Source organism: Cryptotermes secundus, unplaced genomic scaffold (assembly GCF_002891405.2).
Source record: "Cryptotermes secundus unplaced genomic scaffold, Csec_1.0 scaffold1831, whole genome shotgun sequence".
Classification (NCBI taxonomy): domain Eukaryota; kingdom Metazoa; phylum Arthropoda; class Insecta; order Blattodea; family Kalotermitidae; genus Cryptotermes; species Cryptotermes secundus.
In genome coordinates, this window is record NW_019739257.1 from 169,071 (window position 1) to 184,277 (window position 15,207).

The following is a 15,207-nucleotide window of genomic DNA, read 5'->3' on the forward strand; positions in this document are numbered from 1 at the left end:
TAATGGATATTCCCAAGTGGTAACTACAGATAATTGTAAAGCCCTCTGGATTACTGTAACTATTAACATGTGAAATAATGTCTTCAACACTTCAACTATTCAGCTGCCTTCTGAATTCTCTTAGACTGGTGGCTACTCAGCTGCAACTGAATGTCTTGCATATAACTCTTCAACTGCCTCCTTTGGTCTCACCCAGCTCTTACACAATCCTTCAGCCGACCGCATACCTCACACCATTCCCAACAGTTAATTTTGTCGCATTCCTCCGTTGCTGTAATGTCAACAAATCATAACTGGATATCGGCTTTCTACAGTTAAAGTTACGCTACATGCAGTGAATGATAGTAACCAAAACTGTTGTGTAGCAATGGATGCCATTTCTTATAGTGCTTAGGAATGCGTTCACCCAGCCATTGGCTGGCAGTGGATGTTTGCTCTGACTTCGCTATTCCAGCTTTCAGGCATCATGTCACAATATTAATTCACATCATTACTAAAATTTGAAAATAATGCTATTTTTTTCTGCCATTTTTATTTAATTAGTCATGGTATAGGTCACTGGCAACACCCTTTGTGATAGGTTAATCCCTGGTCACAGGAGAATTTTCTCATCACTGCCATGTTCAAACCAGCTCTTGGGGCTACCCAGCCATCTGGCTACATTTAAAATAAGAACGTGCATACTTTGTTAGGGAAGATGATGGCCATAACAGTATAACCTGGCACTCCATATCTTTAAATTGAAAAAGACATTGCAGATTTTATCCCCCCCCCCTTCCCCTAGCATGGTCACAAAATTTTAGCTCTGGAGGAGTAAAATTCAGACCCTTTTCCCATGTAGTGACATGAGGAAAGTAAAATATTCTTGCATTTTTCCATAGCTGTACAATAATGAAATGTTAACTTCCCCAATACTATAGGTACTACTAGAGCGACTGGAGCGGTACTGCATTACAAATGTGGAAGGTGCAAGTTCTAGATTTCGAGAACGCGAATTTGAAGACAAAATGCAAGAAGCAATTGAATGGCCTGTCACCTGGAAACCTCCACATCAGAAGAAAGCACAAGACATCTGGACACATCATTACTGTTTTACAGTAAAGGAGAGTCATGAAAAAATTGCTAGAATAGCATCTGGAGGTATTGGAACAAAAATTTCCTTGGATTATTATATTCGATTTGAGGGTTTCAGCTTAATGAGATTTGTACAGTGGTTTTATTTGTCTAGTAAGCCTTTATCACATACAGTATGTAAATGTGACTGTTTACATTTGCTGTATACTTATACATACAAACTTTAAGTTTCAGAGGATCATCTTAATTCTCTCCCTGGTCATAAGAAGTGTTTTTATGGTTAATAGGAATAAATCAGTAATTTTATTATTCAGTTTTATCAACATTTGCTGTCTTATATTCAACTAACCATTCACATATTTCTGATTTACAGTCTAAAAATAGCCATGAGTGACTATTAGTTTAGTATAACCTGCGTATTTGTCTGTTTCTTGTTATATCATAGTCATGTCCCATCATCAGCTTTATAGAATTCATTGAGTCATATTTTCTGGTTGTGAGTAAATATTCTGGACAGCACTATAATAATGCAAGTAATGTGTGTATAACATATGCAAGCAGCTTTCCAGTTGATGTGAAGAAATTTGTTTCCTGAGTATTGCGATCGATATGGAACTCAGTAATAGGAATATATTCGTTCATTCATCCATCCATCCATCCATCCATCCATCCATCAGTGGCTCTACAGCCCTTTGCTGGGCCTTGGCCTCTTCTTGTGTTTAATTTTTTTACGCAGACGGTAGGACTCCTAGGACAAGCTATCAGCCCAATGTAAGGCTGATACCTACACACAGGACAACACAAACAGAATAAAAAGGACACAAGACATCCATGTCTTGAATGGGATTCAAACCCATAATTGTAGCATTTGAGCAAACGAAGACAGTTCATGGCTTAGATCTCATGGTGACTGTGATCGGCAGGAATATATAGATACCCAAGTTAATTTTACATTAACTTAGACTTTTAACCTTTATGAACCAAAGGACACCGTATGGGGACCTTTAAAGTAAAGCCGAGTGGCCGAAAGACACCGTGTGGTGACTCGCAGTCACACATGCGCACAGCATTTTAAAATCTAATTTTAAGATAGAAATTCTTGTTCTACTTACATAATTTTTGGACACCAGCTTTATAAGTAGACTGTCTTCCCTCCTGCATCATCTAACTGAATGTTGCATGTAACTGAATGCAGAGTCCAACGTCTCAATTCATGCACTTTTTCCATATGTAACGCTGTTTTCCACGCGAAGCGCGCGCGCACACACACATCATCTGTCTTGTATTAGCAGGAAGTAGGCCAGTGATGGCAAGTGGTCTCCTGTATTCGTAACGCTTATAAAACATCACAATTTCAACTATGCACCATGGCCCCATTTCGCATGGAAGAAGCCGAAATTGAGAGGCTGCTCGTAAATCACACCATTCAGAATGCGGTACAGTCGGTTGTGAAGGGACAAGGGCGTAAGGGGCATTGAGGGGAATATTCCAAGAACAGTAACTCTGTGTGGATAGTCCAGACGTGTATAAACAGGGATAAGAACTCGCCCACACTCATGTATACAAGAAGCCAGCATGACTGGAGAATGTGCAATGAAAACAAACATCCTCTCTCCTCCAGATAAAACATAGTCAGACCGTGTGTCAGCAGCATGCATTTATACTGCAGAAACGTTTTGTGCAGAAGCTTTATGCATTTTTGTGGACAGACGCTCAAAATTGGGGGAAAATTTTTTTTGGAATCAATGTAACAATTTTTACAGATTCTAAAATCTGTAAATTACAGTATCTGATTCTATATTCTTTCTATATAAAAGTAGCGTTTATTTCATTCATTTATCACAAAAATTGTAGAAATCTCAGCATTTTGAGTAACATGATTACAATTTTTATTACTCTACAATGGCGGGCATTTAAATTAACTCCGTCCTGCTGCCATTACCAGAATTTAAATGGCCTGTCTCTTAGAGGTTAACTTCAGGGTATTCACTAATTTTTATTAACCAATCTGAAAAAATTGCTGTTCACTTTATGACACAAATCTGGCATTTTTGTTTTTATTTCTACTTCATTTTGGATATTTTATGGCCATATTCTTTTAATAGGACTTAATAACCTCAAAGAAGGTTCTGAAAGATGCTTCAAGAGTTAAAAGATTTTCCTGAACTTACGTAACATCTACTTGCAACCGAATGCTAATTACGAGCCATCCTTTGAGAGGGAATATCCTGCCCACTATTTTTACATGTTCGCAAGTACAGACAACTCATATTCCACATTTCTCTGACTTGGGTGGGATGATATCACAGAACACAGCCATCCAGATGCATGTTCAGAGTTCTGTCAAATCTGCTGTGTTTCAGTTAGCGCTGATGGCATTTAACTGTTTACCCCAATCTTTTAATTAATTAATGCATTAATTGTAAAAAATTAGTGAATTATTCTCTGAGCATGGGCAAAATGCAGTGAAAGAACTTATATTGTATAATTCACATAACTGGTATTTACCATGCATGGCTGAAGCATGTTGTGAACATTCAAATGAATGTAACATGATGGTGAAGAACAGTCACACAACCACCAGACATTAATGTAAGTTGCAATTGGCTATATGTTACAAAAGGATGCTGAAATATAATACTACAATGAGATGAGATCTGAGATAATGCTAGCAATGATAAGAAGGTGGAATTATTCTTTGATATTTTCACAACTGATATTTCCTGTTAATTGCTTCAAAGAAGGAATATTATTGCCATATTTCAATTGTCATTTAAACCTTAGCGCCATATTGTGCAGGGTGTCCAGACAAAAGTATCCAAAATAAAATGATTATATCTCAGAAAGCATTTATTATATACATTTATGAGTTACACCATTACAAAGGGAAACTATCAAAGTTTTTTCCTCTGAGTATATAACTTATTCAGTAAATTTCAGTGTGGCCTTCCATGGTGGCACGACAAATATCCAGACAATATTTGGCCTCGTTTCACATTGCTTGAAGCATGTTTGGTGTTACCTTAGCCAAAACGTCCCTTATGCAGACTTTCAGATGTTGAAGGTCGTTGATGTTAACCCGGTAGACAACGTTCTTCACATAATCCCACAAGAAAAAAAATCCAGTGGGGTTAAATCTGGAGACATAGGAGGCCAAGTGATTGGTCCGTCTCCCAGCCATCTCTCTGTCCAGGTGATTGCTAACATGGCAGAAATATGGCAGTGCCCCATCTTTTGGGGGGATAGTTTGAGGTGTTAATGGGGGCAGCGCATGCAGCTCCAACATGTCCAAGTACGAGTACAAATGTCCGGTCACAGTCTTTTCAGCAAAGAAAATCACTCAGATCAACTTGTCATGCATTAAGCCGGCCCACACATTCACTTTGGGGCTGCCTCTCTCCAACTCACATGTGACATGTGGATTTTGAATGCCCCAAATCCTGCAGCTGTACCTGTTTACAGCTTCATTAACATGGCACATTGCCTCATCCAAGAAGCACACTTGGTGGAGGAAATTAGGTTATGCGTCAATTCTTTCTAGCATGCCCACAGCGAAGTTTGTGCGCTCTGCTTGGTCACTTTGTTTTAGTGCATGAATCATTTGAATCTTGTATGCTACGCTCTTAGGTGGAGCATTTTCTTTGTAGCACAACATTCACTGTTGAACATGGAATTTGTAACTGCAAGCTAGCAGCACAAATTGATTTGGATAATGGTGTTTGTTTTGCTTGACATGATGCTTTAGTTTGAATAACAGAGATGCAGTCTTCCCTCTGTGTGTTATTTGCTGTTATAAAATATGCAGGAAGAGTTCAGGGGTAAAATCACAACTTTTAAAGCATATAAAACTTAACATCATCCTAATATATAGTCAGTCACAAACCACTGTATTATAGTCAAATGTGCTTATTTTTAGTGGTTAAAAGAGCAATATAATGAGCAGCATTGTAGCCACTGGAACTGAAGTGTGTCTTCAGATCATGGTCTTCTGGGCTGTGACCGTGTGTAGTAGGGTCAGTGGAACTCACTGCCTCCATTCTCAGGTTAGAAGAGTCACTCTCCTCTTTGTTTACCAAGCTAAATTAGTCACATCCAAAAAGACCATGATCTTAACATTTACTGTTGTGAGAACCTCAAATTTCATAGTTAAATGAGTCTGGCCATCACAGTTTTATGTAATTTGTTTGTCTAACAACATTGTGCTTTATGCACCTTCAGTATTATTAACATACTTAGTGCTCATCCCATGTTTCTCTTGGATTGTCTTTGTTTAGGACAGTGTGAGAGTTTTAAGTCTGTTAATTGTTTCTGTTCATGTCATCACTGTAGTCATTGGTGTTATAAATTTACTAAAGGTAAACGCACTCATAAAGAGGAACTTCACCTGTTTCTTTCAGGTGTTTGTTACCAGGTTCTTTATGCTCCTTTTGCTCTCTCTGGGAATAACATTTTCCATGACTCCTGATGGCAGGTTTCCACACACCTTTTGTGTCAGCATCAGCTTTCATATAATGCTTTTTTAATGGTCCAAAAATGGTAATAGTCAGGTGGAACAAGGTCCGGACCATACAGTAGATGAATGAGAAACTTTGATATAAGTTTTATAACCATTTTGACCAAAAATTGAATCACAGCACATTGTTCAGTAGCCACACAATTTAAGAGTGGAGGCAGCACATTTACCGTGAGGCTGTACAAGACACACTAAACACATCAATAGTGTAAGTCATGTTTAAACTTGTCATAATATAGCCTATACTCTGTTACTTTCTGAGTGTGTTCAGACGTGTTCTGGTTGTTTTATACAGTTACTGCCTTTATATATGGATCTCTTTCACAGCTTATAGATGTTCTGTAGAGTACATTTGTAAAACTGAAAACATTTCATTTTTGGTCATAATAGCACATACAATCCACATAAAATTTGAGCAAATTAAGGCTATTTTTTCTGAAGTATTTTGAAACCAGAATATGAAATTTAATAATTCTAATCAAATACCGTCATTTATACAGACTGACTGATGTCTCCATATACATACCTTGTACACAAAAGAAGTCATCTGCAGAAAGGATATAATTTGTTATTTTACCCTCCTTTATTTCCTGTAATTGGAAAAGATTGTCACATGTTAGTGACTAGGTACAGGGTTCACAAAGATAATTGAATTCTTGAATAGTAATTACTCTTATTTACAAATAAGAACATGGTTTACAAGCATCTACAGTCATTCACAAGTTGTATTATCACTCTTGGCTAGTTTCTTACTAGGTTTCAGGCTCTAATAACTAGGATTACTCTAATGTGTCCCATCCTCAACAGCTCTGGCATTGGGGCCCATTGGCTGTATATAGGTTTGTCTGGACTAATTAGAAAATACCACCCCCAGCAATGTGTGTACTGTTGTGTGTGTAGTCATTGCTGTGGAAGCGTGTTTTAACAATCCAGTGCATGATAACCTTGAATTGTAAGTAGTTACTATAGGATTCTGACGATGGTGTATAACACACTGATATGTTGGGTTTTTGGACTTTATCCATCGTCCTGGTTTTTAAGATAACAAATGAAAACACGACGTTTCAGAAACTGGATCTGTTTCCGTCCTCAGGTGAAGGAAACACCTATTCAGTTGGGTCCGTTAGAAAGAGCTAGCCTCAATCACTGGAGGTCCAGTGTTTTCATTTGTTATCTTAAAAACCAGGACGATGGATAAAGTCCAAAAACCCAACATATCAGTGTAACCTTGAACTGTGTTGCTGTCCTTTATTAGCATCTGTAAACATCAGAATAAACATTTAAAACAAAGTCTGTAGACATATCAATAATTTATCAACAAGAAATTGTTTTTCTCTAAACTAGTGGTGTATTCATAATATAGTCATTTAATGGATCAGAAAATTTGTTTCACATTCCACTTTATATATATTTCTTTTCATTGGTGAAAATGACAGCAAGGAATATATATGAGGGGAAGTCAATAATTATCCGCAGTGCAGTTGTATTTGTGTTTTTCTTGGCAGCACTGTTGTTTTGCGCAGCATCGCCATGCATGGTTTCCTTGTCATTATTTCTGCGCAGGTTTGATGTTGCTAGGTCAGTTCCATCGTTGCTGCCTTGCCGTTAATCATGGCTGCTCCGCTTTCTGTTTGCACCAAAGAAGAGTAACATTCAGTGATCCGGTTTTTGTGGTTGGAAGGTGTATCAGGGGCCGCAATCCATCAAAGACTTTCAGCACAATACGGGAACAGTGTTTTGCCACAATGGAGTGTGTACAAATGGAGTGAAAAATTCAAAAATGGTTGCACAAGTGTTACGCATTAGGAAGGAGTCGGACGACCATCCACGGCCACAAACGAGGACAACATTGAGCATGCACATGACGTAGTTCTGTTAGACAGACGAGTGACTATTGATGATGTGGCAAATCGTCTGCAAATTAGTCATGGTTCTGCCTACGAAATCATCCACAACAGACTTGGGTTTCATAAAGTCTGTGCAAGATGGGTCCCAGAACAACTCACAGTGTTGCATAAACAAACGCGCTTGGACATCTGCCAACAACATTTGGATCGCTATGGTAACGAACATGACGTCTTCTTAGACAGAATCATCACTGATGATGAGACATGGATCCATCATTGCGAGCCGGAGAGTAAACGGCAGAGTATGGAATGGAAACATCCACAATCGCCCAGCAAAATAAATTTCAAAAGCCAACCATCTGCAGGAAAACTGATGCTTACAGTTTTTTTGGGACTCACAAGGCCCAGTACTGGAACATTATCAGGAGAGGGGCACAACAATAAACAGTACTCGTTACAGTGAGATGCTTACTGACAGGCTAAAGCCAGCTATTCGAAGCAAATGCCGAGGACTACCGTCGAAATGTGTTGTGTTGTTGCACAGCAATGCCCGTCCACATACTGCTGCCCACACTGCTGAAACCCTCCAGAAACTCAAGATTGATGTAATGGCTCATCCTCCGTATAGTCCTGACTACCACTTGTTTCGTCCTCTCAAAGGGAAGGGGCCGTCGATTCACCTCGGACCAAGAAGTGAAGGAAGCGGTGCATGCGTGGCTCGCTGCTCAGCCAAAAACCTTCTTTTCTGAGGGCACAGGAAGCTTGTCCAGTGATGGACCAAGTGCGTTGAAAAGCAAGGGGACTATGTTGAAAAATGATATTAATGTAAATCTTCTGTTTGTATTGAAATAAAATTTATAGCTACATTGCGGATAATTATTGACTTACCTATGTATTTTTATTTCATAAAATCACTTGTGCACTTTAATACTATACAAACCAACTAAAACATTACTTTAGGAAAGAAATTAATTTTAATATTTTTTTTACTTTTCAGGGCTGAGTAAGAGGAGTCAAAAACTTCTATCCATGTGTCGTGATGTTCGAGTTGTGATGATGCGGCTTACAGAAGAAGAGATAGTTGGTCTTACAACTAGGATGCCAACACCAGATCCCTCCCCAAGAGACAGTGAGGCTGCATTTCAGCTCCCAACATTGATTCCCAACACCATGTATGCATACAATGCATATTTGAATGTTAAGAACCATTATCCTGAGCCCATAGCGCTGTCACCACAGTCAACAATCCCTGTCATAGATTTATGCTCTACAGATGAGGAAGATGAAGTAGAGCCTATAACATCTGTGCCATTGCTGAGTGATGAAAATAGCCCACTGGTTTTAGCTGAAGAAAAATATCAGGAACAAAATGGAGTTGAAGATGTGGAACCAGTCTTCTGTAATAAAACAAGTAGCCCAAGTATGGCAGTTTACCCTGTAATTGAAACACCATATGAAACTTATGCTCAAGTAAGAAGAAGTTCGTCGTGCCTTGATAAAGGTACATTTGCAACACGGGATCCAAGTGACCCTTCATTGAGGTTCTCAGAATCAGTTTCACAGGGCTGGCAGATGAATATCTGCATGAAGACTCCAATTTCTACTTCCCCAGCACCAGCTTTTACCAATGAGGAAAAACACATTACTTATTCTTCAGCACTTCGTTTTAACTCAGCAGAGGTTCCAGTTCCAAATTTGGCAAGCTCCGAAAGAAAGAGAAGATTGCAGACAAAGAATTTCAACATGATATCAGCATCAGAAACATTTGGCGGTGATGAAGTTGAGGAAGTACATACTCCATTTCTTCAACGTGACAAAGCTGATTATTTTAAATTCTACAATCCATATGTTCCCCTTATTAGGACTAGGATAGATTCTGAAACAAAGGCTCGGGTGTCAGTGCCATCTTATGTGTCTGCTCCATTAACCATTGACTGTACAGATACTGAAAAATCCAATTCCAAGCTCTCATTTCCTTGCAGAAAAGAAGAAATGGAAGTTTCAGTGGAAGATGCCACATCAAACTCACCTTCATTTATTTCAGAGGCTGACAGTTCAAAATCTCTCCATTCTGTATCATCTCTTAATCATAGAAAGGAACAAACACTCACAAAGGTGTGCTGCATGTCATCTGAGGAATCATCCCGTCATAATGCGAGGGATGCATACTTGTCATCGTATGAGGAGACAGGAAAACATCATACAAGTATGTTAAAGATGATTCCAAACACATCTTCACCAGTTTTGACACGTGGGAAAAGTACATCACTCGATGAGACCGTGAACACTTCTGTATCCGATCACTTAATGCCAACACGTCCACGCAGAAGAGTACGATATCAGAGAAAAATGTCTAGCACTACCCCATCATCTCCATCTATTGCACGAAACTTACATACTGATGGGGATGTTGCAAGTTATGCTTCACTGCAGTCTAACCAGACAGACTCTGTGAAAATGCACAGATCAAAGATATCAGTTCCTCTAAGAAAAGAACAATCCCAATCAAAGGTTGTCATAACTCCTCTACCTGCAACGGCACTTACATTCTCAGAGGAGGGAGATGGGACTGCTTATGCCCCACTGCATTGTGATATGGAGGATGATCCAAAACTCCAACATTCTAACCCCTCTCTTCCTCACAGAAGGGACCGGACCCGATATGCTATGAAGAGAGCATCAGAGGCACCCCAGCATATGGGAGATCCTGACTCTGTTGTCCCTACCCCCAAGAAGCCTAATCTCAAAGTTTACAGGGAAACAGTGCCAGGACTGGAATCCAAAACACAAGTAAGTTCAATCAGCAGGACTCTTTCACTGCTGTATAATTGCTGCCCTTTAGTTTCTTCTGCATGTTAGTATAAGTTCTTCCCTACCAAAAGTTCAAATTCCAGAATGTTTCTGTTTCCAGGCCAAGCTTCTTGGCTTATGAGTAGTAAGAACAAAGTATTTCCGGTTCCTCATTTCTCTTTTACAGAATGATATGTAGTGAAATGAATATACAGAAGTGAGTTACAGGTGGAATCTAATGTCCCTTTGTCCTGTTTCCCAATAACATGGAACAAACATTGATGTTTAAAAGAAGTGGCAGTTGTTGAAATTAGCGTACATACTATTGAAAAGGCATAGATGGTTTGCAGGACACTTCAAACAGTGACGTATTTTGGGCATCGGTGAAACTTGAAAAGGCAGCAGAGTCCCTCCAAAGATGTATGGCTCAACATAGATCTCCACTCTCCATCCGCCGACTGCGTCAAAATGAGTGCAGGGAACCAAAAAGAAGAGGACCGGATGAAATTTTGAACAGAAATGACACAGTGTTGTGTGGCGAGTTGATTAATGAGACTGTCCATTCCAGTCTCCTAGTTGCTGAACTTTCAGAGTTGTGGAATAGAAACTGTTCCCAGGTTAAGGACACTGTGAAAGTTGGAAAGCTGTTCAGGCAGGAGGACTTGTAACTGTTCTTTGAGGGACATGAAATGGAATGGGTTTGTGGTATGACAGCTTCTATAAGTCTCTGTAATGTTGGTGACAAAGAAAAATAGCTTCTTTGGAATTATTATGGACATTTCTGTTCATATATTGTACCAAATTTAAGTTTTATAAATTTAAAAATGCAGGGAATAGTTCTGCTTTCAATGGAGATATTTGTAATAGCAAAAGCAGGTGACAGAAATTTTGCAGTATGTTCTTGTCTTTCATTAAACGTTGAACAGTGTCTTCGGTAATTGTGTTTGGGTACATTTCCTCTTCATTTTACAGCATGTGATGTCAAGGGTATTGAATGTTATTCAGATGAAGTGTTAAAATACAGACTTCCAGATGGTTGAATTCAGATAAATCTAGCCCTGTACTAAGGGCCGTGCCATAGCTCAAGCAGTTAATCAGTGGCTTCTCACCACGGCAGCCCGGGTTCGATCCCAGGTCTGGCTAAGTGAGATTTGTGTTGGACAAAGTGGCGCTGGAGCAGGTTTTCTCCGAGTACTTCGGTTCCCCTGCCAATCTTCATTCCACCAATTGCTCCACAATCACCCTCACCTATCGTATGAGGCTGGTACAATAGGCCAGAAGTGCCCACAGTACAGGGGACTTAGTCCCACCCCACTAGCAATAAAACAAAAGGCCTGAAATTCAGAAATAAGAAAAGACTTTGCAGTGTTCTGGCACAGGGGAGACATTTATCCCGATCCAGTGAACAGAGAATTTATCAGTCATAACTATCAGAGGAAATTAAAAAAATCACACACACACACACACTAAAAAACAAGGCTTCAGAATATGAGAATGTCAGCACGAAACAGATCTATGAACTAATGAAGTTGAGCATTAATATTTATTCTGAAAGGTTATATGATATATTCAGAATGTCAGGAAACTTGAAAGCAGGTTGCACTCTGGGTGTCAAAATGGAACTTGAGTGCTTTCACTTGCCTTCATGTTCTTGCAGTGGTCATCTAGAAAGATCCAACTCAGTTCCTAATGGTTGTGTATGTAGTGAGCAGTTGTGTTAAAGTTGTGTCATACTATCCATGATAATTTTGTGATAATGAAACCTTAAAACTGTAGATTGCCTGTTAGGATATAGAGATGGGGAAGCAGTATATGTAAATTGGGAATTGGTTGTGTTGCATTGTTAAGTAAGTAGATTTCATGATATATTTTACTCACAACCAGTTGTTCTTTGCCTCCTGTGTGATAAATGTAGCACAATGAATATCAGTACTGTGCACTTCATCACACCAAATATGTTCTTCACATAATGTCTAACAGCAAATAGTGAGCAACAGGCTGAGTGCATAAAAACGGAATTTTTCATACAATTTTCAGTGCCTCAGATCTACATGAACATGTACAGTGTTTAATCTGTTGTTGTTTTTTTTTTTACGTGGTTATTCCTTAATTTGATCAGTGAGTTATAGTAGAATGGTTGACTCTTTGGACATTATCCATATTCTCCAGAGATGGGCTAACTCTGTCAATTGGGCCTGACTGAGTAGCCTTCTTACCCGAGTACAGTGGTTAATATCCAAAAACTCAGTCATTAAATTGATTACTACAGTTTGTTTTCCAATCCAAGAAACAAATTTCCCAGCTCTATAGCATATAGTGTTCAACTTTCATGTTTGCATGTTAATAAAATTTTCAGAATATCTTGAGCCATAATAAACCATTGGTTTGAAATAGTCATGGGCTTAAGCAGAAAATTTGAGTCAATTTTCTTTGTATATTTCTCTTAATTTGCACTTCCTGTTTCATTGTGAAGCTGATAAAAATGATGTCAGGCAGTAAATGACAGTAAAAAGAATTAAGATTCAGAATGAAGCAGTTGTGGCTTATTTTAAACCCCAGCTCCTTGTCATGAAGTAGAATATTGTAAATTCAAATCGATGCTGTCACCGCTCATGGAATGTTCTTTGTGTTTTGGAACAGTTGACATCATTTTGTTTTTGTTCACTACTATTTCACTGAACACACTGCATTGTCTTGTTGCACTTATCTCTGCCAGCACTGCCCTGTTTCACCACACAAAAATGTTGCTCACTGCTTCTTGCTCAAACATCGAACTTACATATCCCATACACTTTCATTCAGGTACAGTCATTCTGAAACCTGGCTGGCAATGCAGGCCCTGTGCTTCAGGAACAGTCTAGAAACTGACTTTTGGGGGGGTTGAGAGGGTTGGGCATGCCACTGATATGTGGTCCATCTCTCCCCTTACACTTTGTTTACACTGCAGTATTATTAAATTGTGGAATTTAGAGGAATGTAGATAGGTGGTCTGCAGACATCGGTGTAGTACATTTAAATCCCCCAACAAATAGTCACAGTATAGCCTAACATTGTCATATGGAGTCAGAAAAATCTTGACTGCTCTCAGACTTAGGAATTAGGAAAGTCTCAAGGCAAAGTTTATGACCTCCAAACAACAGCTGAGGTTATAAATGTACCAGCTATCATGCAGTTGGCCTTGCAGCAAGTGACGAGACTGCTAGTGAGTGAAGATCCATTTATGATTCAGATATTTGTCAGTAAGTTCACTTTATACACGGTTGAGCAGATATGTTTTGAGACCTTAAAAAATTATTTTAATAGCTGCAGATATTAGCAATGCCAAAGTAATCTCCCTTCAATTCCTTACAGTGTTCCCAGTGTCTTGTCCGTTGTTCAAAATAGTTTTTAAAATCCTGAACAGGAATGTCTTATCAACATTTTTTCACAGATGATTTGATGTCAGTGTCTGTGAAACACTTTCCTTTCAGCACACTTTTTGAGTTTTGGAAACAGCCGCAAGTCAGGAGAGTACAGTAGATGATCCATGGCAGAGATGGCTATTCCCACTAAAAACTGCAACAATTGAAGCGAGAATGTACCGGCACATCATGATGAATATATGGGTGATCTAGCCACAGCTCTCTTTGCTTCTGTCTTATGGCATCAATTAACCTTTTCACCATCACCACAAAAGAATGCCTGATTCACAGCGGCACCTTTGGGTACAGACAGAAAGTGATGATACACATGTCAAAAAAGCAGATCAGCATTGTTTTGATCTTGGTCATCTGTGGCTTCTGTGGCCTGGAGATTCACCGTAAACTGTTTTCAGCATCTCTAATGTTCCACTTGATGATTTCTACAGTTTAACTGAAAAATTCACAGTCACTCTCTGTTCCATAATGTACTCCATTTTCATGTCCTTACAAATTTGACAACACACATTGATCTTACAAACTACTGTTCATGCAGCTTATCCTAGACTTTCCATGTGAGCTCTGTCTTGTATCACCAAACATTCCAAATAACAGCATTGCCAGATCACCCGGTGCAAAATTAAAAATGTGTCTCAAAAGTTATTTGCCTGACCTTGTATACCATTACGTTTCAACAGCTGTTATTTAACATTCAAACATATTTCACAATGATTAAAAAATTCTGTATTCTTTTGAACTTAATTGCAATGTTTTCTATAAAAGCATTGTGGGTTTATTATCTTGGTATGTAATGTAGCGCCTTTTAGTTCTGTGTTTCCATGCTAAAAATTTTGCACATTTAATGCGGGGAATATGATAGCTTTAATCCGCTTTACTGACAATCCATTCATGATAGACATTTCATTGTGGTGCTGTTGACTTCTCTGCTGTATAAGAGCTACATTATATTGTTGAAAATATATGTAACCATTCTTTTTTTCAGTTCAGTGTTCACAGCTCTAAGTTCACTGGCATAAAATAATTTAAAGGCCTGTGATTTGTTGATCATATAAGGAGCCATAATGAAGTTTTCTTACTGTGTAAAAGAGCCACATAACTACCAGATGACCTGCTTTTGCCCACTTCAGGCACATCGTTTGCTCGATGTAGGTGTATCTTGAAATGAAATTTGAAATTTGCATGCATATGAGGTGCTATTGGTAGTTAGTTATTAGAGAGGGTGAGTTTCCCCATGCACTTAGACCTGTAGTGGTCCATTGTGCTTCCCTCTATGATTTCTACCAGCCTCTATATCCTACCGGTATTGGTGCGTACCATCAGTCCCAACTGAGCCAGCGAGTTCGGCCTCTTCTGGCTTGGCAGTCTCTATAATGCTTCCCCCATCTATTAGAGGCGTTAGAGACTACTGTTGGGTGGGAAATGTCCTTGAATTTAGCTCAGTGACCTCCTTTGGAGATATGAGGTTCTTTTACGTGCTGTAAAGCTACGACACGGGACCCACAGCTTAAAGTCCCTCCCGGAGGACTTGTTCCCTGAATTTTTCCACCCTTAAAAATTTGACGAC

At 39.0% G+C, this 15,207-nt stretch overlaps 1 protein-coding gene across 2 annotated transcripts in view; it reads left to right on the plus strand.

Moving 5' to 3' along the window:
- The window catches only part of LOC111871925, a gene marked incomplete at its 5' end in the record, with an annotated part of 82,344 nt that extends 70,985 nt beyond the window's left edge, over window positions 1-11,359 (plus strand). For both annotated transcript variants that reach the window (XM_023865332.2, XM_023865331.2), the window contains 3 exon segments: window positions 921-1,140; window positions 8,432-10,224; window positions 10,575-11,359. In XM_023865332.2, coding sequence (XP_023721100.1) covers window positions 921-1,140; window positions 8,432-10,224; window positions 10,575-10,892 — 2,331 coding nt within the window. In that variant the 3' untranslated portion in view covers window positions 10,893-11,359.
- Window positions 11,360-15,207: the final 3,848 nt, after the last annotated feature.